This window comes from Idiotropiscis lumnitzeri, chromosome 5 (assembly GCF_059441095.1).
Source record: "Idiotropiscis lumnitzeri isolate Australia: NSW breed Sydney's pygmy pipehorse chromosome 5, RoL_Ilum_1.0, whole genome shotgun sequence".
In the NCBI taxonomy this organism is placed as follows: Eukaryota; Metazoa; Chordata; class Actinopteri; order Syngnathiformes; family Syngnathidae; genus Idiotropiscis; species Idiotropiscis lumnitzeri.
This window is the reverse complement of record NC_142395.1, coordinates 9,835,209-9,858,862: the sequence shown is the minus strand read 5'-3', so window position 1 is coordinate 9,858,862 and position 23,654 is coordinate 9,835,209. Positions and strand designations below refer to the sequence as shown.

Genomic DNA, 23,654 nt, shown 5'->3' with positions numbered 1-23,654 from the left:
AAAAAAGGTGATGACGAAGTAACACAAGGAGAACAGTTTGTGGCAAGGAGCATAGTGACTAATTTTACAGTCAAAAAGATGGCTGAAAGCAATCCTTCAAACGGACGTGGGAGTCAAAGCATCGAACTTTTGACTCTCTGCTGGACTGTTATCACCCCTTACATCCACCAGCTGCAACAGCCTTGTCTATACCCCGGAAACTCTTTTTGCTGTGCAACTTTTCACTTTCATCTCTGCTTGTACAACGTCTTCCGATCGCATAAAAGGCCATACTGGTCGTTCTGGTCATTTCTCCACCAGTAATGTCCATCCTCCCCTCAAGCAAATCGTTTATTTACCTGGTGAGGAGAACGGCTACATCGTGGTGGAGAGGATGATCGTCTCCCTTCATGTTGAGTCGTTTCTGCCACTTACAGAAGCTACTCAAGCTGTTGTCTGCATGGTGAGTAATCTTTAAGTCCTCCTGTAGAGCAAATGTCACTGTGACTATGTTTACATGTAGTCAATAACCCTTTTAAAACCAAACCAAAAGATTGGAAGTATTCAGGTTCTTAAATGCCATGTGAACGGGCATAAAAACGTGAATATTGTCTTATTGCATTTTTAAAACCCCTGGAATAAGACACCTAGGTTACCTTTTTTTCTAACCCAAATATTGGGTCATGTAAACGCAATCGGGTTACCTCTTGTCAAACGCTGCATTTATTTGTGTTCTGCGCATGCTCTTCCTCAATCACAAAGAATTTTGTCTTTGTAGTGCAGGAAGTACTTGCAGGTGCAGCACCCAGGCCTAACTTGAATACATTGATTTGTCCACAGTCTCGACGGCAAAAATGACACAGTGTGTATATCAACACGTGTAGCTGTATACGTCTGTACATCTGTGCGCATTGCGCAACTTCATCAAATACAAAAACAAAGGTAAAAAATCACGGCGAAACACAGAGAACACTTTTGGAGTGTGGAGAAAACCAACTGCTTTATTCCTGTGGTGAGTGACATGAATGAATGTGTTTTATAACAAACGCGAATGACGTCTATTTGCGTCACGGTGTCCATGCGCTATTGTTAATATCAGGTTATTGAAATGCGGCACTAACTCTGTCCGCTCCTGCATGTGAACGGGTTATTACGAATGTTTCAGGAACTGGAATTTTGCCCTGAATTCGAATATTGACAGAGGCTAGAATAAAAGGTCAAAACTCAGAAGCAAAAACACAAGTTGGTCACTGCAGAGAGAAAAACAAACATTCTGATGGACAAGATACAATAATTGCGTTGGTTTCAGACAACTTAGACCTCAACTGCTTGAACCCCTCTCCCCAACATCCAAACAGACTTTAATAACAGTCATCAAGATGAAGTACCTTCCCAAAAGCGTTTATAGCTGAACCGATGCTGCTACGAGCAGGGAAAATAACAACCCTTTCCTCATCATTTTTCTAAACTGTCAACACAATGAACACAGATGAAACATGGGGTAGACTAAATTCAAATGGTTATTTAGATTTTAACACATGACTTCATGCATAAAATAAACAACTCACTGCAAGACTGGACTTCTGTGATACATTAATGGACAAAATAGTTGTTCCAACTTTTCTTCCACAGGTCATCCCAGTCAATAAATTTGAGCACAGCGGGCCCGCACAGTGGGATCGCAATCGAAATAATAAACAATTGAACGCAGGTAGCGACTCTTTTCTTAGGTTCAGGGGTAAAAAAGGTTCGATTAACAAAGGATTTTAGTCCGGCCCACGAATCGGCGCTCATGCTTGTGATGAACCTACTTGGGCAAATGAAAGAAATTGCCTCAGATCGCGTCAAAAGCACCACGACCAACTGTTTGTGTATGAAGAGACTTGAGACAGCAGGATGCACTCAAGCGTGCCTGTATTTCCTAATTCTGACATCACTGAACGTGCCTCCCACCTGCTACTGGGGCATATCGTTACATGAGGGCAAAAGAAGAATAAGGAGGCAAATAATAAGAAGGAGATTAATAAGCCCATAATAAGGATGTTTAAATAAACGTCTGCCATTGTTGGAACGTGGTAGGGGGTTGACAATTTTTATGAATAAGGCCGTTGAGGCTGGAACGGTACGGAGATCGCGACCGCAGGGGGAGTGGGACAGACCGGCAAAAGAGGGTCAAGTGCCCAGCTCTGGTTGTTTGTATATATGGGCCCGCTGATTGGCTGGCAGCTTTACGAGGGCACTTTTGACCCAAAGTTAATATGGATGTGTACAGAATTGCACCAGCGCGAGGTCAAACATGCATCATGCTGGCTATGCGCTGCTTTTTGCGGATGATGTGGATCTTGTGGCCTCATCACGCAGCAATCTATAAATCTCGCCGGGGTGGTTCAGAGCTGAATGTTAGGTGGTTAGAATGAGAATCGGAACGTCCAATCTCAGGCCTTGTTCGGAGTGCTCTCTCAGGGTCAAGGAAAAGATCCTGCCTGGAGTGGAGGAGTTCAACTATTTTAGGGTTTGGTTTATGAGTGAGGGAAACTTGGAGTGGGAGATTGTTAGGCGGATTGGGGCAGCCTCTGCAGTGATGCAGAATTGCTATCGCTCTGTCGAGGTGAAGAAAGAGCTAAGCCAAACAGATGGATCTACTTTAGCACTCACACCTATGGTCACGAGCTGTGGGTCACCAAATCAGAAGTTATGTCCTCATCGTGCTCCGAAAGCACAGCTAACTATAGAAGGTCACTCACCGCAGTTTATTATTTGTACTAGTTATGTATTGTGTCTTCACTACACAATACTGTTGCATGTGGAGTTGCTTTCGTACGATTTGTTACAAGGTTGCTCTATGAATGTAAATTGCTTGTAGTACTTCTGTGTTCATTGTAAGGTGGCATCCAGTATGGCTGAGTCACTTGAAATTCATATGCAAAAAGAAGGCCGAAATTATTGCATAGCGCCATTAAACTGGAATTGTGTACTTGAACCTGCGGTGTAAATCAAGCCCAAGACACCTTTTTGACAACTAGCTTTGATTGTAGAGCTGCAGGGAGCCAATCATTGTACCTGCTAGGTATTAGAAAAATATAGAATAAATTTCCCTTGCATTTCATCTTGAGGCAGCCTTGAGTCAAGGCCACTCAAATGAGCAACGACATTATCATTCTGGGGAATTTGAGTTAGCATTGCAATGAACCAAAAACAAAGAAAAAGCATTTTACCTCATCCTGCTCCAGTAAGATAAGGCGAACCACAACAATGTTGATGGCGTTTCCAATACTTGGATCTTGAAAAAGACCGGCTACCTGGAAACAAAAACATACAAGATACATTTTCACATTTCGCGTATCATGGGGCACGAATCCAGTCAACTTAATTGACATTAATTTTACATATTTTTATTGAAGATAATTAGGAAACGCACATAATAATCCAGATAAAAAAAACAATAGAAAATAATGTGCGAGGCTCCAGTTTGTTTGATGGGTGACAAAGCAACGTAGCAATCATGATCATATGTGCGTAGCATTTGCAGTGCAATCATAATGATCACAACTTAAGTGGTCTATTGGCATATAAATCCCCATGTACCACTTTTGGAGGAGTTTATCTCCATTTAAAGTGTCATTATTTAGTTTTGGGTGTCTGCTGAATGGCGGGCACATCCAAATAAAAAAAAAAAAAATGTTGTCCTTAACTATGCATTTTTGTCGGGTCAGCACATGCAGATTCTGAAAGCAAAACATGTTTTGCAAGAGTACTTTTAACATTAAAAAATTTGATGATCCAGAATTAACATACCAAGATCATCTTTCTGACTAGTCATAATTACATTTTAAATTCTTTAATCTTAATCTGTTGATTTTCTTTTTGTATATGCTCATACAAACATGAATAGCAGGAATTTGCATTCAAAATATCGGCAGTGTAGCTGTGACCTATTGAAACAAAAGACAATGTTATTTGAAATTCCTTTTTGCCAAGTAAAACAGTTAATGATGGAGAATTTATTCCAAGAGCTCGCAGCACTTCAGCGTTTGTTGTAAAATGGCATGTTAACTTCCAGTCCGCATGTAAACGGATAGCGACAACATGGGAAGTGTGTTCAAACTCAATCCAGAGTTGATGCTAAATTTCGTGGCATACCGCTGTGTTGCCTGGAGGCAATGTTCCCTCGAAGCTGCGCGCGTGAGCAACTGCATACTGCTGTCGCCTTCTGAGTGCACAACAAATGTATGCAGAAAAAAAAAAAAAAGAGAAACTGACCTTTATTTGCATTCTATATTTTCATATTCTCATATACAAACACAAAAGTTTAATTGGCATGAGTTTGATGGAGCGGGAAAGAAAAATGTGACATAAAAACAACATTGTGAGGCTTATTTTAGGCGGGGCTGAAAAAAAAATACCCAAAAGTTTAATATGAAGAAAATTATTTTGAATAAATAATAACCTAACTTATCATTATTCACTGAAATATGATCAGAAATCTGCAGGTTTAGGGATGGGTTGCCAGAGACAGAATTGTGGAAGTGTTTGCGCATAGTGTTACGCGTGTTTAAGGAGCAAAACGTAGAATCTTGAGTTTCTAACAAAGGGAACGAGTGGCGTAAATATGGCCATCATTGCAGTGCGATGCCCATCTCTCAGTTGTTTGTTTGGCGACCAACACCCACCATCCCTGGCAACGGACGACGGGCGCTAATCCTTGGGGGACAGTAACTCTTTCTCCCTGCATATCCCAAGCACGTAACAAAGGAGTTTCCAAAAGCTGCAGTGCTGCCTGTGAATTTCCTTCATTTGGCAACAAGAGAGACTGAGAAAGGTTCTGGGATGCTAAAGTGCAACTAGCTGCATTTGGCATTATTTGGGGGAAAAAAGAAACGTCTATTGGTAAAGTGATCTGTGCGAACTCCCTTTGCAAATATCCCATGTTATAACGTGAAAACCCACTGCTAAGAATACAAAGCAGCCAAGACAGAGTCCCCTTCCCCCGTCCCCGCTGTACTTAAGTTTCATTTTTGAAAAAGGTGATCCTTTATACTGCTTTTTAAATATGTTCCAATGATCTGACAGTCTGACAAGTTAATCCACTAATATTAACCACCAAAGATTTGAAATGTTTTTTTTTACAATCATTAAAAAGAGTGAATTTTAGAAAATGATCCCATTTCCTTGAAATCCTTCTTGGGGATTATTATCGAACGAGTGCATGTTTTGTGCTTGGGTTTGCTAGAATGTAACTTCTTGGTTCTGGAGAATGAAGAACAGACAGATGCTGCCATTGTAATTGTGGAATTTTGATGGTTCATCAATCGAGCCTATCCCAGCTAACTTCAGGCAGTAGGCGGAACTGGTTGCCAGTCAATCGCAGAGCTCACAAAGACGAACAACCAGCAGCTCTCTCACTCACACCTCGGGACAATTTACAGTGTTCAATCCACCTACTATGGCATTTCTGGAAAATTATTGATTTTTTTTCTTTTAAAACCACATTCATTTGAAAAGTAGAAAGAGTAAAGCCCATTCCACTGTACGTGAAGACATAATAAGGCAAGGTCAGAATAGCACACAACAGGAATGCTTCCGTAGTGATTGGATGTGAGGTGTTTTGCATACTGTTAATAGAAATATTGCTATGTCTTCTCCTCCTTATTGCACGTTCAAGTTGAAGTGAAGGCTGTTATGATGGCCTTGAAAACTATTCAGCGAGAAGCCTTTTGATAGTAGGACATGATAATGGTGCACGGCGTTCAGTCCTTGCCTCAAACACATCTTAAGGGTCACTGCTCTGATTCTGAAAATGATTCTTCTGCAATACAACTCAAATGATACATGAAGATTAAACGTGCTATCAAAACGGTAAATACTGCAGCTTGAATAGTAAATCATATGATGATGCTATCCAAACAATCACCACACACTGTCCTGATATTTGGTTTACCCCAGAACAATATGTTTTATCTCGTTTATCTACAACTCAAAGATCTTTGTTTGCTCAGGTGAGGTATTCTCTCTTTAGCCATGGAAACTGGATGATTTATTAATATGGAAGGAACGATCCAGTCAAGCCCTCGATTAGAGTTTTTTTTGTTTTTTTGTTTTTTTAAATGGCCATGCTTGTCTCCGAAGGCTTGAGTGGTGCAGCAACCATCCACAAGTGCATTACGCATTGATGTTTGGCACAAAATGTTTTGTGCATTAAATGGAAGCAAAAAATATCCACTCTGCCAAGTTGCACTCATTCTCTGAAACTATCTATAAATACGAAACGAAATACAAACAAACATATTTCACTTTTCTTGGACACTAATCCACCAAAGCCTGAAATCATGAAAAAAAAAAAAATAGGGAACTGCACTGGTCTAAAGTAAACATTTTTTTAAATTTAACCTTAATACATTAAAAATTAGAGGAACATATTTTTTTAGCAGTGTAAATTTGTATATTCTAAGGACCTTGGTAGGTCATTAGGTCACATTTAATTGTCCGGTGTTGCCGTCAATGGATTGAGGCAAATGGGTCATGTTGTGTTACTTCGGGTGCTGAGATTTTCGAGTTCGCAAACACAACACTTGATGCGTGGTCGCTATTGAGTGACTGTGGTAGCACAAATATGGGAAAGGAAGACAAGATAGACTGATTTTTTACATTCATTTTTGTTGTTGTTGTTGGTGGTGGTGGTGTCGGGTCATCCTGATTGTTTGGCGTCTCATAAATCCATGTGAGTTGGGCATAACATTGTATGCATGACGCAATAATAAAAAAATGTCAATCTCAAATAAGTATGAGCATGCTAAATGGAGGTTGGGCTGCACAGGCATCAAAACTATTCTTTGCCACCCAAGGTGAGTCACACAGAGTGGTCACAGATAAATTCCCGCTCAAAAACAAACATTATATTTTGTTATACACCAATTGTGTGTTTGTAAATATTTATGAATCAAAGATTCAATCAAGATTAAAAAAAATAAATAAATAAATAAGTCTTTTGCGTACATCCAAACAAGTTGTCCTTCTCGCCCACTCTGCCGCGAATCTGTCTCCCCCTTATCAACAAACTAATTTCAGGAACAAAATGTTAGTTTGCTTTTTGATGTGTGATTTTTGATTTGCTTTTGTTTTGTTTCAGTTTTTTTTTTTAATGTTTGTAATTACCTTTTTTTTTTTGCGCATCTGTTTTTGCAATCTACACTTCAGGCAGGTATTCTAATATGTGTAATTCATGCAAGCTTGTTATATAGTCTCATGGAAGAAGTCATTTAAAATAGTGTATACGCGCATGCAGCAATGACTCATCCCTTCCTCTTAAATGCAGAGCCAAGCGGCTCCCGTTCAAGTGGCTGGATAAATATAAGAATCAGTACAGCTTCAGTGTTGCTTTCTTTTCTTTAGTAGGCCCTATTCACGCTTTCAGGAATACAAATAAGAATTCCAGCTTGTTGTTTTAACAAGCGCAGTCATTGATTTTCAGCTTCTCAGACACATGCTGTCCATCTGCACGGCACGCCTGAGATTTAAAAGTTTCCTTTGAATTCAGCCAGCATCCTTCTAAGACTCATTTGCTTTGAGTCTGGCCTCCATTTTCTTTTTACGGTAGAGGTTTAGAGTGCCGGCTGTTGCACGTGTGTGATGACTAACGCCATACAGTTGAGAAGCAGGAACACAACAAACTTCTTCTAAAGCCAATCGAACATTTGCTCACTAAGAAAATTGATGCCATTACCTATTGAAAGGAGAGGGGCAAAGGTGGTCTCTCTTGACACTGTGCAAGATTGTTTTCGTAAATGCAAACCATTCACAGCTCGGCGGTTTAATGCATCCGAAGATATGTGGGATAATAACAGCTTCCTCAATCTATTATTGTCGACAAAACTAGAAGCTTCTCAGTAAGTGAACTCTCTTCCTTTCCCTGAGGTTCTGACTTCTGACAGTAGTTTAATTAGCGGCGGTCAGAGCAGACATGCAGCACTGTATTTGGCTAAATCACTTGGGGGTCCATCTATAATGCAAGGAAAGTAAGTTTACTTAACCCCAAACATGGAGGTAGTAATTACTCTCACTATAAAAGGCTAGAGATGTGAGGGAGGAAAAACCGTGGAACAAACACATCATTAAAGACCCGCGGAAAGACGAAAAATGTTGAGAAACATGCGCAACAGCACAACCAAAGTAGCTCAAATGTTGGATTCATTCTTGAACAAAGATGATGTCATAGTTCAACAAGGTTTACAATGTGCAAAGGGAGTAGGAAGAAGTTCAAAAATATATCTTATCATATCTCTTGTTCTCTAGAGTGGGTGTCAATTTCAGAAAAAGACCTCATTGAACACCGGGCCTGTCTTTGAACGGTGCGCATCGCCGAGCGGCATGTGCTTTTAGTCTGGGACGCCTCTCGCTCACATATGTAGCTCCGAGGTTGCATCTGCTCACTTGCACATTTTCTCATATAAATCATCTGATAAAAAAATAAATAAATAAATAAACTGAGCTTGTTCGTGAAAAATGGGCCATCTTGGCTGGCTAGATATTATAAGTTAATGCCATGCCTTTTTTTTTTTTTTTTTTTTTTTAAACAGGCTGTCGGTCCTCTATGTCACAGTTGGCAGACCACTGCAGCATTCCATCCCTCCTAAGCAAATTTTCTGAATCATTATTATCGTCCTTCATACGTGCCACATACAATAGGGTTTTAATAAATGCCAATGGACTTTGAACAGCACATCACACAGCCAACTCACAACATACTGCCCACTGTGGACCTCATTATACCCTGCCGTATAACCAAGCTGGATCAGGGTCATTTGATGCCAAATCACCCAGTGGGTTTAACCAAGCAGATTTGGATTTTAATGAAACTTGATCTACTTGTTGATGGTGATGGCACAACACTAAATCTCAGGTATTATTGAATTCCCTTTCCAACAATACCTGTTTGGTGAAGATTGACCCAGTAGTGTCCAAGATATATGGGATGAAAGTAAGACGGGAATGCCCCTTTTTGACAATGAGGAAAAAAATCTTATTTTGGTGAACAAATACAGAAGTTTCAATAAAATCAAAATCTGCTTGGTTAAAATGTTTTTGGGGTGATTTGCCATTTGAACCAGTCTTATCCGAGAATGTAACTATGTATCTTTTCAGCACACCTGAACTATCGCTCTTAGATAAGGAAACACTGGGGAATTTTGCCCTAGTTGATTTAAAGACACTTGGTTGAACTTTTGCCCAGGTATGACGAACACGTATGTGGATGCGGGGCTGGCCCGAGCCAATGCGGCGCCCTAAAAGATGATTGTTTTACAAAGAAACTAAACAAAGCAGAAAAATATTGTCTATTATGCACATGCAATATTCAATAACCTAAATACCTCAATAACATACATATATCTATACATACATTTTTATGTGCATATTAGACTGCATACTTGAAGGTCAGTAATGTGGACTCGCAATGTGCTGCAGTTTCAAATGGCGTGTGTTAATAATCCAAAAGTTCAGAGAATACAACTAATGCAAATAACAATGATAATGATCAGAGATGGACATTTCGCCCCTGGGATGGAAGTGTCCTTCCCTCCGACCCAGATGGATGGCTATTTTTGGGGCGGAGGAGGCAAGCCAAAATGTTTTTTTTAAAATGGTCCAAAAATTCAGAATGAGGTGGAAATAAAACATTCATACGTCGCACAGCAGTATAAGTTACAATTTTTCTAAGGCAATTTATTTTACAAAATACTAGCTCAAAAACACACGTTCATATTTGAAGGCAACTTATAACATTAATAAAGGAATGAAGAACAGGCTGAAAAGGTGCTCACAAAAATCGAGCTACATGAGAAATAAACATGATCATTAAAGCGCTCAAGTGTTCATGTTTTTGGGAAGAAGAAAGTGCCCATTTATGAAAATGAGCATATTAAATCATAAATTGTGATGATGCAACATTTAAGGCAGAGGTATTCAATTAAAAGTCACAGAGGTCCACGACTAAAATTTCTTCCAATTAAAAGGTCCGAACCAAAGTCCAACTTCCCTTCATGTCTAGCTTATGTTCACATTTTTATATAGTTTCAATATTTAGTCATTTTCAACAACAATCACCATAGATTGGTCTTGGGTCCGGTCCGAACCATCTGTCGGTCCGATTTAGTGATGCCTGATTTAAAGCAATTAACATGCTTTCGACGATTTTAGTCAACACAACATCCAACTGAGGTTAAAAACCTGACTGTTAAAGAAATTTAAGTTTGTATGTTCATCTGTTAGTTTTGTTGTTTAGTTTGTCATCTTAGCAAGTTTCAAACTATAACTAATCTTACAGGCCCCCTTTGTTGCACATGCATTCGTATCTTTCTGGCCTCAAATTGAACTGTCCTATGGGTGCCAGGTACGGCTCCTCGCGAATGTGACTCCCCAACGCCAGAGCCCTTTTCTGTGAACACCTCCCTTGAGGTGTTGATGACCTCTTAGACCCTTAGCAGATAAAGAGAGACTCACTCGCTTCTAAGGCCGTAACTTATGACTTGGGGAGGTTCAGCACAAGGCTTGGTACCTCTAAAGCAACAATATCGTCATGGCCAGAGAGATAACTTGTATGTGTCAGGCCTTGTGAAAATACACCATACACCAAAAGATGTCTTGTAATCTGAAACCATTAGAATAGGCTGGAAGAGTGTGATGGAGTCAAATGTCAAGTTTCCCATTCTGTATTGCATATTCAAATTGCTTATGCTGACGCAAATAAAAACCATGTGTGCAGTCGAACACGCTGGCTTCGCCTCGGAGTTCGAGGGCTGCCCCGCGCGTAAATGACAGACAATCTTGGCTGGTTGATTCATTTGTTCAGGCTTGTTTTGATAGAAACATCCCTGACATTACTTGGTCCTTCGAATGCCGGATGAAAACGTGTGATCTGCGGTGGACGATTGACGACGACTGAAAACGGCGCCATCGTGAAAAGTCCTCTCTTCCAGGAGGCCGGTCCTCGGCCATCCTCCACCGGAGAGAACACAGACTTCATCCATGAACCGCGAGTGTCTCGACCAGCGAAGAGATTGTCACAGGTCAGTGGTTGTATACAACAGATAGTAAAAAACTTGAGTTTTCAGGTTTTTGAAGGATAGTAGGGTTTCAGGGAGTTCCTTTACCCGAAGAGATAGTACATCTTAGCTTCGTTATTTTCTGGAAGAAATACAGATTTAACTTTGCTATTTTGGAAGGCTTGTTGGAAGACTCGGATAGTACAGAATTAACTGTTGTTTTTTTTCTGGAAGGCAGATTAAGGCATTCCTTGTCTGGTAGAGAGTACAAGTGTAGTTGATTATATCTGCTCGGATAGTACAGAATTAACTGTTGTTTTTTCTGGAAGGCAGATTTAGGGGTTCTTATTTCTGGTAGAGTACAGATGTAATTATTACTATATTTGGAAGTGATAGTACAACGTTTATTTATAGAAGACGAAAATAGTTTATCTATTTTCACAGACACAGAACTGATCAATCTGTGAGTGTGTATGTGTATTGTATGAATGTCCAACGTTTGAGAAAACTAAAACTGACCGAGGGTTGTGAGTAAAAACACCCAGGAATACCCGCTCCAAATTGGGAGTAGAAGCTTGGTATTCGACCCAAAGTCAGGCAATTTGAATTTTTCTCAACACCGAGGAACCATAACTAGACATCAAGAATAATTAAGACCGTCAGAAATGGCGGCAAAATTGATGAAGGAAATTAACTGTCAACCTTCCGAATTTGAAATAAAGGAAAAATGTAGGTTAGCTGAAATTGAAAAATATTGATTAGCTTCTCGTTTCTAGCTGTTCAATGTTGAGAACCGTGTGTGTTGTTTTGTGGGCCCGTGTATATGTCTGTGTCTGACTATGTGTGTGTGTGAGAACGAAGAAGAGAAAGGGGGTTGAGTCAGTGAGCTGGAGTGTGTGCGAGTGTGTGGGGTGAGTAGATCATTTTGTTTGTGAATGTTTGAAAAAAAAAAACTGTATGCAAAGTGAGTGAATGGTGTGATTGGGGATTACAAATACCATTTGGTATTTAATCCCATGTAATACAGTAGGATTATAAACAGCGGACTGTTGTGGATGTAATAGACAAGAAATCTCCACCTGAAAAAGTTGAAGTGAGAATTGCCACAACAGGAAAATTGAGTTGCTGTCCTACTGATGAGAAACCAGTTTTTAGAACACCCTAGGTGTTGACAAACTGCTCCAATTTTCTAAAATTGAGGTATTCGGTAGTATAGTAAAGTTAGGGAAACTTTGCAGTGTAGAGATTGGAAGTTAATAAGAAAAGAAAAAGAATGTGTAGAAAAGGGAAAGGAACAATTAATGTTCCATAGAAAGGACTGATGAAGTCCAAATGATAGGGCAAGTGAGAAAGGTGTCATAGTCAGATTTGCAAGTGGAAAACTGTAGAGAGTAACAAAATTAGAGCCTATGTGGTTGAGGTACGCAGAACACTGAGTTGGTTGCATGAGTTGAAGGAGAGAAGTAGGTGTTATGAAAGATTGAATGAAGGTTTTGAAAGTGAACATGAGGAATCTTTGCAAAAGCATCGGTGTTTCCTGATTTTGACATTTTTAATTCAACACATTGGTAGCTTTGAGTGGTTGTGGAAAAACTACAGTGAATTTGGAAATTGGGAAAAGAAAAGCCTTTGCAGGAGGCAAAGAGGAGGGGTGGTCATAAATCAGGGGCGTGCAGAAGGAGCAGCCTGTGGAGAGGTCCCAGGTGCGGAGAAGGAAAGAGAGAGAGAGTTTAGTGATTGAAGGCTGTGTCATTTGAATGAGAGAAGGAGGATAGAAATTAGATCCTGCTTTTTGGTGAATTGAAGAAAGAGTTTATATTTCATATTTCAGTTGATAATTTTTGGAATCAAAGTAGAACAGAAATGGAAAATGACACAGGAAAAAAGATGGAAATTTAGTTAGAAGGGCTATAAATTTCATTAAAGCATAGAAGGAATTAGAAACTACAATAACATTAATGGGCACTTGTCCACTTTAAGGTAAAATTGGTTAAAGTGAAATGAGTCAAAAGATTCGGAAAAATTGGAAATAAAATAGAATTAACAAGTTCACTTTTGTGATAAGAAATTTGTGATTAGGTGAAAAAGGAAAAGAAAATCACAGGTTTTTCGAATAGAACAACATAATTTAAATTGGCCAGCTTGTAAAATGGAAAAGAAAATCCTAAATTATGCAGAAAATAATGAACGTGTCGAACAGGAAAAGAAAAAAACTGAACGTCTTGATAAAAACATAAATTTTTCGGGACCGAGTCGTGATAACAAAGAAGAATTACGTGGACAAAAATACAAAAAAAGAAGTCCAGTTGACTTGTCCAAATTGTCACCCAAACATCAACAGTGGTTCAAGGAAGGCAAGTGTTTCAATTGCGGAAAAAAAGGTCATCTTGCTCGTCATTGTGGGGGAAAAGTTAAGCCTAGTCGACGCCGTGTTGACGAGTCACCTGATGATGAATGACTAGGCCGGGACCCCAGTGGGCCTTCGGACTGCGAGTTGATGTCCAAACCTCTGGATTCCCCCTCTGACAATGACAGCGGGGAAGACATCGAGGAAGATATTAAACATACGTTTGACCACGAGAATTACTTAATGTGTCATCAAATTGAACCGACGATATAATCTGAACTAAAGATAAGATGCAGCTGTTAAAAAAGGAAGTCACATATTTAGGCCGCATTTTGACTGAAAAGGGGCGCATTTTTGGGGACAAGGAAAAAGAAGTCGTTGCCCGAGCCCTAAAACCAATAACAAAGAAGTAAATAATGACCTTTATAGGTGTATGCAACTATTGCCAGGCATGGATTGCGAATTACTGAGAAATCACACGACCATTGCTGGACATCATTTATGACAAGCCAATGACATTTGAGAAGAAAAAAAAAAAATGTTTGAACACTTGAGGCTGACAAGCTTTTGAACTTGTCAAGCGTGAACTCATTGATTAAGATGTATTAGCACTACCAAATTACTATGAGCCATTTGAGCAAACAGTGACTTCAAAAAATGGTTTCATGACCTTGTGTGGCTGCAGACGCGCAGGGCTCATGAAATCACTTGCATATTAGTCACAACAATCGGATCAAGCAGTTTTCACTGCTGCTTTAAGGAATAAAAAAAAAATGACATTCCATCACACGACATTCACATTGCACAGCGACTTAATTGTCACAGGGATATTACGCTAATAAGGTGCGATGCATTTCAGCCCAGCGTCATTTTGTTTTCCGCACCATTAGAAGGCATCACACGACTGTGGAGCCGCTCCAAATTATCACGAACCCCCGACTTGACCTCTTGTTTTTTGACATTCTTTTTCCTTTTTCCTCCCGACTGGAGGAAATCAGACTTGTAACACAGACCAGGTGCGCTTTCAGACTGATAAGAAAGTGACTGAGAACCAAGGTTGTAGGAAGAAATCACGCTGACTTTTATGCGATGGGAGTATTAATAGTCTGATACCAGCAGATAACTTGTAAAAGAGAAATTGTTCGGATAAGCAGGAAGAGCGTAGGCGGTTGTGAGCTAATTAAGATTTGGGGTTTTCCATTTTGTATGAGTTGTATGGTTACAATGTGGACTGACAAATGTTTATGTGTTCTGTCGACATTGGGCAAACGGCGCTTTAAAAAATCACAGAAGATGAAAGAAAAGTTGTGCATAAAGCACGTCTAAATAAGTATTTGTAAACGCAAAATTCTCTGAACAGAAAATGACACGATTACAATTGAATACTGCCTCGCTGACAATGCAGCAAGGGGTAATGCACACACACACACACACGCAGCAAATCAACTTGACAATTTGATCTCACGCCAGGAAAAAATACACCACTAATTGAATGCACCGTTGGGAGAAAACAAAGGTGCAAACATTGCTGAGGACAGGATCAGCAAATTGGCAGATGGCAAATCCTGGCTGCCTAATTCATTGATTAGAGGAATAAGATGATTGACACACGAGCAGATAGTCGTGTGTCAACAGGGGGAAGTATGATATGAAATTGTTCCCACAAAAAGACTTTTCAACAAAAAACTTTTTTTTAGACAAAGTGTTAGTTGTTTGGGTTGCAATATTGTTTGGTTATAATTAATGTGTTTTCAAAATGGATTACGTTGTTTCCAACAACACATGATGATGTTAAAACAGTTGGAAAAAGAGTTGTGTAATCGAATTATCCTGACATTTGGAATTTCAAGAGTGATTTAAAGTGAAAATGATGCATTTTGTGAATAATGTTTGTAACAAGTGGGACAGTTGTTGCAAAATTGACTCAAAGCGTCATTTTGCATACGGTCTGCAGGACTTGTGGAACGCACGAATGGAACTGACTTATCAAGACAAAGAAAAAAAAAAGAGACAATGGCCAGACTGTGTTTCAATCACAGCAATGAGGATAGTGACAGCCGAAGGAAGGACACTATCCCCTTTTTATCCTATATGGCCTCACACATAGACTCTCAGGTTCATCAGAACCACCAGCGACTGGCACATCTGTCCCAGTCCACATGAAAGACATGTTTGACCACAATTACTGGCCAGTGTGTTTTGATCCACAGATAAACCACATCCATGTGGGAGAAAAACTCTTCCTCAAGGTGCTGAAACGACCTCGTTGGGACAGTGAACGCTGGGACGGCCCTCATCAGGTGATTGCAGTGACCCCGACGGCAGCAAAAGTTGAGGGGCGTGGCGGCTGGATCCACCAGTCGCAGTGCAAGCTTCTCCGGTTCCCTGCTGACAGGCCGAGCGACGCTGGTCCCTCCGAATAGGATCTCCACCACGTACACTCTCAGTGTACCGACGAAAGACCACAGTTGGAAAGAGGGTTTTCCGTGGCAAACACACCCCTCTTGGAAAGAGGGTTTTCCGTGGCAAACACACCCCTCTTGGAAAGAGGGTTTTCCGTGGCAAACACACCCCTCTTGGAAAGAGGGTTTTCCGTGGCAAACACACCCCTCTCGGAAAGATGGAGCGAGCCGCCGAACGGCGACTGGGCACAGCCCTGTCGACCAGATGCATCATCTACTTCCTTGCAGGGCTGTGCCTGGTGGAAATCAGCGCACGACCTCGAGACCAGGACGACATCGACGCATCCAAGTTGCACAGCCGCAGACTGCTGTCTACACTCATGTAGAAAAACCTGCAGCTTCTGACAAAAGACTCAGGGACACTGATTAATGTAACCTCTCTTTCACAAGAGTATGCCGTTACCATTCCTCTGAATCAATTGCAGGCTTGCCGAACCCAGTTTGAAAAAGTCTCAGCAATACCAGATTATTCAGGAAGGGTTACACTAGAAGAACAATATACCGAAATAACTGACATGAGTCAGTGGCGAGGTTATTGGTTTTATCTAATGAGTGCTCATGGCGACAATACAAATTGGAGGTCCTGGTCAAATTATATCACTTCTGTTGATGGTGATTACTGATCAAAAATAAAAAGAAATCAAGGAGCACTAAATTGGCATAATAAAATTTGTATTTCCAAAGTCATGAATACTATGGAATTGAAGGTAGCTGCTCAGGTTTCTGTAGCCCTGTCCGAACACCAACCTATGTATACTGACTCCGAAAATGATGAGGACTTTACTGATATGTGAACCCTTTTTGATGACTTCACAGAAAAGCGTTGCAGTTGTGAATGTTTGATGTTCTGGGTTTATTTTGTACATACATGTATTGGACCAAAAACAGCTTTAGCTTTGCTTTATTATCTTTTAATTGTTATTATTTTTTTGGGCTTCTCGTTTGGGGCATGGGTTTCTACCCTTTTCTCCAAGAATTTTTGAGTTTTTGGGTAGTTTTTCTCCCCCCTCAAGCGACAGCCTTTGATGATGAGATTTGAAACTTGATAAACAGGAGGGATATGTTAAAGAAATTTAAGTTTGTATGTTCATCTGTTAGTTTTGTTGTTTAGTTTGTCATCTTAGCAAGTTTCAAACTATAACTAATCTTACAGGCCCCCTTTGTTGCACATGCATTCGTATCTTTCTGGCCTCAAATTGAACTGTCCTATGGGTGCCAGGTACGGCTCCTCGCGAATGTGACTCCCCAACGCCAGAGCCCTTTTCTGTGAACACCTCCCTTGAGGTGTTGATGACCTCTTAGACCCTTAGCAGATAAAGAGAGACTCACTCGCTTCTAAGGCCGTAACTTATGACTTGGGGAGGTTCAGCACAAGGCTTGGTACCTCTAAAGCAACAATATCGTCATGGCCAGAGAGATAACTTGTATGTGTCAGGCCTTGTGAAAATACACCATACACCAAAAGATGTCTTGTAATCTGAAACCATTAGAATAGGCTGGAAGAGTGTGATGGAGTCAAATGTCAAGTTTCCCATTCTGTATTGCATATTCAAATTGCTTATGCTGACGCAAATAAAAACCATGTGTGCAGTCGAACACGCTGGCTTCGCCTCGGAGTTCGAGGGCTGCCCCGCGCGTAAATGACAGACAATCTTGGCTGGTTGATTCATTTGTTCAGGCTTGTTTTGATAGAAACATCCCTGACACTGACATATAGAGTGGAAGGGAAATTCCATTAGCTCATTAATCGCGCAAAAAATGTTAGCCTGTCAAATTAATAAAAGTGTGCTTTAGGCTAATATAAAGTTGACAACATATTGAGTTCTCTTAATCTCTACAAATAATTTTAAGACCCCCTTTGTGGCTCATCTACATAAAAATACAATAGCAATTGGCCAAAGGAGGGTGGCAGATGGAAGTAGTTGGGTCGGGGATTGAGTGAGTCGTCGTCGGGACTATAGTTATGGGGCACTGCTTTTCATTTGAATCCATACGCCTAGTATCTCTGCCATTTTAAGAGTTAATAGAAACAAATGTAATTAATATTCAAGGTGATTTTAATTCCCCCATTGTTCACGTTTTGGCACCAGCTGGAGTCCTTGACGCCCTTAGCATCTTTCTGTAAAACACTTGGTGTTGCATTTTTAACATATGAAAAGGGTTATACAAATAACATTTTATTTGGTTTGATGCTAGTGTAAAAAATAAAAATACAAAAATGACAGGTTCTGTAAGGCATAGCTAAATGTAGTCATCATTGTAATGGGTACGCTGACATCGTACTCTAAGGGCCAAAGATGGTTAGGTAGCACATTTGACATTTAAAGGCAAATGTTAAAATATTCCTTCTCCTTTTTGGCAACGAGTTAACACACACAGGCTCAGCAGTGGCCAAAAACATCTGTCTCACATTAATGCCAAGAGTCTGCACACTCATTCAGACAAATGGCTGCTTGCTCCAGTCCCGAGTCCCAAATGACTCTCGCTCACAAGCTGTAATTTAATAAATTCGTGATTGACAAGTGCTAAGACCACCTCGCCACCTAAATCAGTGGGGTATAGACTCCAGCTTCCCCTGTGACGCTAAACACAATAAGCTGGTTAGAAAATTAATGGCTGCAGCTGAGCTTTTGTTAGGAATACAAAACTAACTATTAAATGATTCCAATCAAATCTGGTTTCATACTTACAATGTTCATGACAGCAAGAATGTAGCTTTCAACCCCTTTGCTGCCGTGGTATTCCACCATTTTAGGGTCAGCTACCACCAGTGTTTCCACCCACTTCTCTTTGCTGATGGAGCGTTGATGGATCCTTCTCTTCTTCCTGTTCTGGCGCTGCTCCCAGTATTCCCGCTTTGTCTCAATCGCTTCCCAACTGTGATGTGAATCTGAACAGCAAATGCGTGAGATGACTTGACACTCTCAAATAACATAGATACTCTTTCATAGCTTACTGGTATCTGGTACTAAAGTCATCATAACGGTCGAAAAGAAAAAAAAAAAAAATAAAATATATATATATATATATATATATATATATATATACAACAATCAAATAAAAATATATTTTAGTACAGTGGAGACCCACATATCTGCATTTCAACACTCACAAATGTGCCAATTAGCTGATTTTTTTTTTTTGTTAATCTATCCTTTATTAATCTCTCAATTACGGCATTTTGGCGTTATGATTAATTCATTGATGGAGTTTTTTGGTTTGTGTTTGACATGTTCTGTTTTGCTGGCAGTCCTTGACCACCTCATTTAAGGGAAGAGTCAAAGAGAATACAATACAACCTTATTTTTAGAGCGCATTTCACAACAGCTGGAGCTGTGATAAAGCGCTTTCCATATGGTGTAATATAAAGGTTAAAATGTGTTTTTTTTCCTTCTCTGTTGATGCAGCAGTGTGCCTGAATGTTGACATGAATTATTGTGTGTAAATGGCAAAAAGGTTTTATGACTTGCACCGGTTGTAAAAAAAAATAAAAAAATAAAAAATAAAACAAAACCGACACTTACGTTTGACTCCACAGGAACCATTGACGTCTTGTTTCCCTGAGATGGGCTGCACAACTGGACTCCAGGATGACGGAACGGGAGCATGGCGTTTGAAGACGGCATGAGCCTGTGGTGCTGAGGGCTCAGCGCTTGGCTTTTCAATAGGCTGGATGAAGAACTCTTCGTTTGACAATTTGAACAGTCCTGTCTGAAAAGTGAAGGAACTTGGTGATTAATTCAAAACAACAATTAGTTATTAAGGGACAAACTGAATATTACAAACACATAAAATGGCTTTAACAGACAGTTTTTTCGGAAAGCCTAAGCCCAAGCACTGGGATCTAGCAATAACAAGACAGTGTTTTTGAAGGCATCATGATTCAGATGTGTGTCATTTAAGACTTGATAAAGTGCAGTCTCCGTTTTGTGGGGTAGTCAAAATCCAGACAATATTTCATTAAAGCGATTGTTTTGCATAAAACAACAATAGAACTGTGGATCTGTTGTTCTTTTTTAGATGTGGTTTTATTACTGAAATGTTTTCCATTATTCATGGATGGACATTGTGGAATCAGGGTAATTATAGTTTGGGACTTTTCATTTCACTTTTGTTTTTAAAACATAGTTGTAATTAGTTTTCAGGGCAACTTTGATGTTTTTTTTTTTTGTTGTTGTTGTTTTAGTTTGTTTTTAAATGTCTAGTTTTAGTTTAATTTTCACGAGTTTTACCGTTAATTTTAATTTTTCAAATGTGTATTACCTGTGTGCAACACCAAGATTAGTATTGTATAGTAAAAATTCAGCAAAGTATTACCTTAAAAAACATTTTTAAAACAACCATCCATCCACAAATCAAATAGAGATACCGTATAGCAGCCCACAAACTGAATTACAATAAGTGCGGTGCAAAAGACTGCTTCTAAAGTTATATGCATCACAACCCTAAATTAAATAACACTTGGACGCTTTCTTTTTAAGTTGCCTGTTTCTAAAACGTATTTGTACCTTAAATTTCTATTGACAATAATTACCCCCCCAGGCTCATGTGTGAAATTAATTACAAAAGATGAAAATGAAGGACATTTTTACTGAATTTATAGTTTGTTTTAGTTAGTTTTGTAAAGATAAAATAGTTTGTTATTTTTTATTTATTTATTCATGTATTTATTTTAAGCATTTGTTCTTTTTTTTCGCCATTTTTTTCCCAATTAGATATTTTATCTCTTTACTTTCCGTACCGTATTTATACAAATTTTATTGAGACAATTAATTTTTTGGAAAATTACTTAGTGGGCTGAAATACCAAACCAATGTTGAATTTCGTCATTTACTCGCTATTTAATTATATGTTCTATTTGTTTCTATTATTAATTTTATTTTTTTGTACCATACCTACACCATCAGTAATTTATAATCTCAGGTTTTCAGGTGCGATAGCGGCATGGCCGCCGTGTGCATATCTGATGTTGCTCACTGTGGTCCAAGGAATGCTCAGGGAGTTTGTGTGAATGCTCAGACGCTTGGAAAATTAGAGGAAACATTGCATCCCACCCTGTTCACTTGGGCCCCCTGGCGCCTTGTCTAAAGACAACAGTCTCATCAGTCTTCGCTTTCTATCCATCCATCTATATTCTACAGCGCCTGTCCTCATCAAGGTCACAGACATAGATCTAAATTAGCACCCGCCAACCTTTTTTGGTTTGTGTTTGATAAAAATCTGATTCACCAGTTTGGACGGAATTGCATGAGGCAATCGGGTTGGTCAGATATGCACTCATACGGACGGCCCATGCCACATATGCAGATTATCTTAAAGAATAGCTGTCTATTCTGAATTTTCCTCCCTCAACTTGTCCAAAGGCAGTGGCGTGCCTCAGTGGTCGTTTCTCACCCAAGAGGTTGTGGGTTCGATTCCCGGCCATTGAGATCATGTCTAAGTATCCTTGAGCAAGATACGAACCCCTAGTTACTCCTGATGGTTTGTCATCAGTAGATAGATGAGGTAATAGTGTGAAGCACTTTGAGTACCAAAAGTGACAGCCCATTTACCAGAGTAACCCCACAAGCTAAACAGATTGCTAAAATGGCACAAATAAAGCTTGCGGAAGAGCTTCTTTCAATGAAATGCTAAAGGGGAAGTAAGATGTGTGGCTTTCATCGAATTTAGGAGGAAACGGAATGATTGTACACAACCGACAATTTCCATATTCAAAGCCCACTCTGCTTAGTGTGCTGACGAGCTTTGGGTGTCATGTTTGTTTCCCATCACCGCCAGATGGAAACATCATGCAGCCCACCCACCGATTCCGCTGCATGGTGACTTGTATTATTTAAACATACAGTGCATATCATTACATTCTTTTTCCAGAATCAGTAGAAACATTTTCAGCAAAGAGAGTTGTTCAACAGATTATCAATGGAGACATAGCTCTGGGTTTTACCAGCTTGTTTTGCATGACTATTCCAGTTCAAAAGTAGAAATACTCTTGACTTACACATCTATAATAATGCTCGACGTGATAAACAGATAATTATGTGTCCTTAAAGTTCTTCTGAACATGTTTTTCAGGTGTGCATTTCGTCAGTACTGTCGGTTTACACAACTGATATATTTATCATATAAAACCAAATGTACAATAATAAAGTCACCTACATCCTGTTTAAAATAAATTATCTTTCAATTATCAGGAGTATTGAACATTTACATTAAAATGTATAACAATACAATATATTGGATAAAAATGGAAATAAAAATGACTCAGTCTCTATTAGATAAAAATGCACCTCAACACATATAAACATAAACAAACACCTGAGTAAAATGAGATCTCTTATCTCCTTCAGAATGTCGACGTTCATTTGGTTGTTCAAAGCTGGGAGGGCTGTTTTGGAAATCTACATTGTTTTGGGCAATTTGTCTAGTCTTCAGTTAGATTAAAAGTGAATGAATGAGCATAGGAATTATGTTCACATCTTTATTAATTCGTATAATTTATTGTTATTATTCTTGGTTTTGTATTATTTTTATCTTCATACTTTATTCAGTAGAAATATAGCTTTCTTTCTTCTTTAAGGCAGTGGTGTAAAGCAACAGGCAAAAAAAAGAAAAAAAAAAAAAGAAAAAAACGTTCTTCAACTGGATGGCAATAGGCACAATCAACAAGTGTTGCCATTCATCCAACAGAATAAGTCATGGCTCCCTGCATATATATCAGCTTTGTGTTTGATTAAAAAGCACAGATTTCACACGAAACAGGAGCAGAACCTCAGTACGTGGTGAACAAGCTCAGCCTCTGCCAAACCCATGGCCACCCCCACGTTTCTAAGATTTTAGCATCTGTGACTTTCCTGAAATTTTGATCACTCATTTTGACAATTGATCACTCTGATTAGCTGCTAGCTAGCACTTCAGTGCGAAAGAAATAAACAATGAGAGTACACAAAAGCAAAGCAATGGAAAAGAAAAGAGCATCTGGTAAAATAAGTTCACCAAAACATTGCATAGCTTTTTCCGAATAGACTTTCTCCTGCTTGTAATATGAATAGATGTGTGATTTTATTTATTTTTTTACTATTGAAAATAAGGACTTAGAGAAAAATTGTGAAATTTGAGTGATTATATTTTAAAATATTTAATCTTCAATAAGAGGTCAACGCAACTATAGAAAAGTCCAATAAACTGGTCAATACAAACATCAACAACTTTGTAAACATAATGTGATTAGTACGGTTGGTCAATATTGCTGAAAATGTTTCACAATATAGAAGAATATAAGTATGTCATATAAATCAGTATTGAATTAGATTTTTGGGGGGCGGCTCCGCACTCCCTCCAACGCAGATGCTGCGGTCGGGATTAGCTTTCTAAATTTTTTGTATTGAACTGACCAACTGATCTAACGCTTACTCTCCTCAACAAACGCTCAAATAAAGAGCATTCTCAGACAAGCAGACCACATGCTGTCTGCTCAGTTTACAGTGATGACTTCAAGATGCCGCAATCATGCACCTCTGATTAGAATTAGAAGATACTCCAAATCGTTTATTCCTTCTGTTTTCCGCCTGTTGAATATTGGCTGCGGTCATCTGAAATTACTTTTTAGACCATTTTGTTCTCATTATTGCCCATTTCCTTCGATTTTATCAAGCTCTGTTGTTTTTCTTAATCTTCTTATGTGTGATTTGTCTTATAACAGACTGTGCATCGTTTGTGTGAGTGTTCTATTCTGTGTAACTGCAAAGCAGTTGCTCTTTTAGGAATCAATCAAGTGTGAATCTGGTATTTATTAAATACATTTTAAATGATGCACATAGACCTTCCTGTGTG

The 23,654-nt window shown here is 39.2% G+C and overlaps 1 protein-coding gene across 1 annotated transcript in view; it reads right to left on the bottom strand.

Moving 5' to 3' along the window:
* adamts7 (ADAM metallopeptidase with thrombospondin type 1 motif 7) overlaps positions 1 to 23,654 on the bottom strand; it is a 79,233-nt gene that overhangs the window by 49,600 nt on the left and 5,979 nt on the right. Inside the window, exons 3-6 of the mRNA XM_088296828.1 lie at positions 19,349 to 19,535; positions 18,515 to 18,714; positions 3,195 to 3,278; positions 339 to 463 (exon numbers count right to left, since the gene is read on the bottom strand). Coding sequence (XP_088152954.1) covers positions 339 to 463; positions 3,195 to 3,278; positions 18,515 to 18,714; positions 19,349 to 19,535 — 596 coding nt within the window. The remainder of the gene's footprint in view (positions 1 to 338; positions 464 to 3,194; positions 3,279 to 18,514; positions 18,715 to 19,348; positions 19,536 to 23,654) is intronic.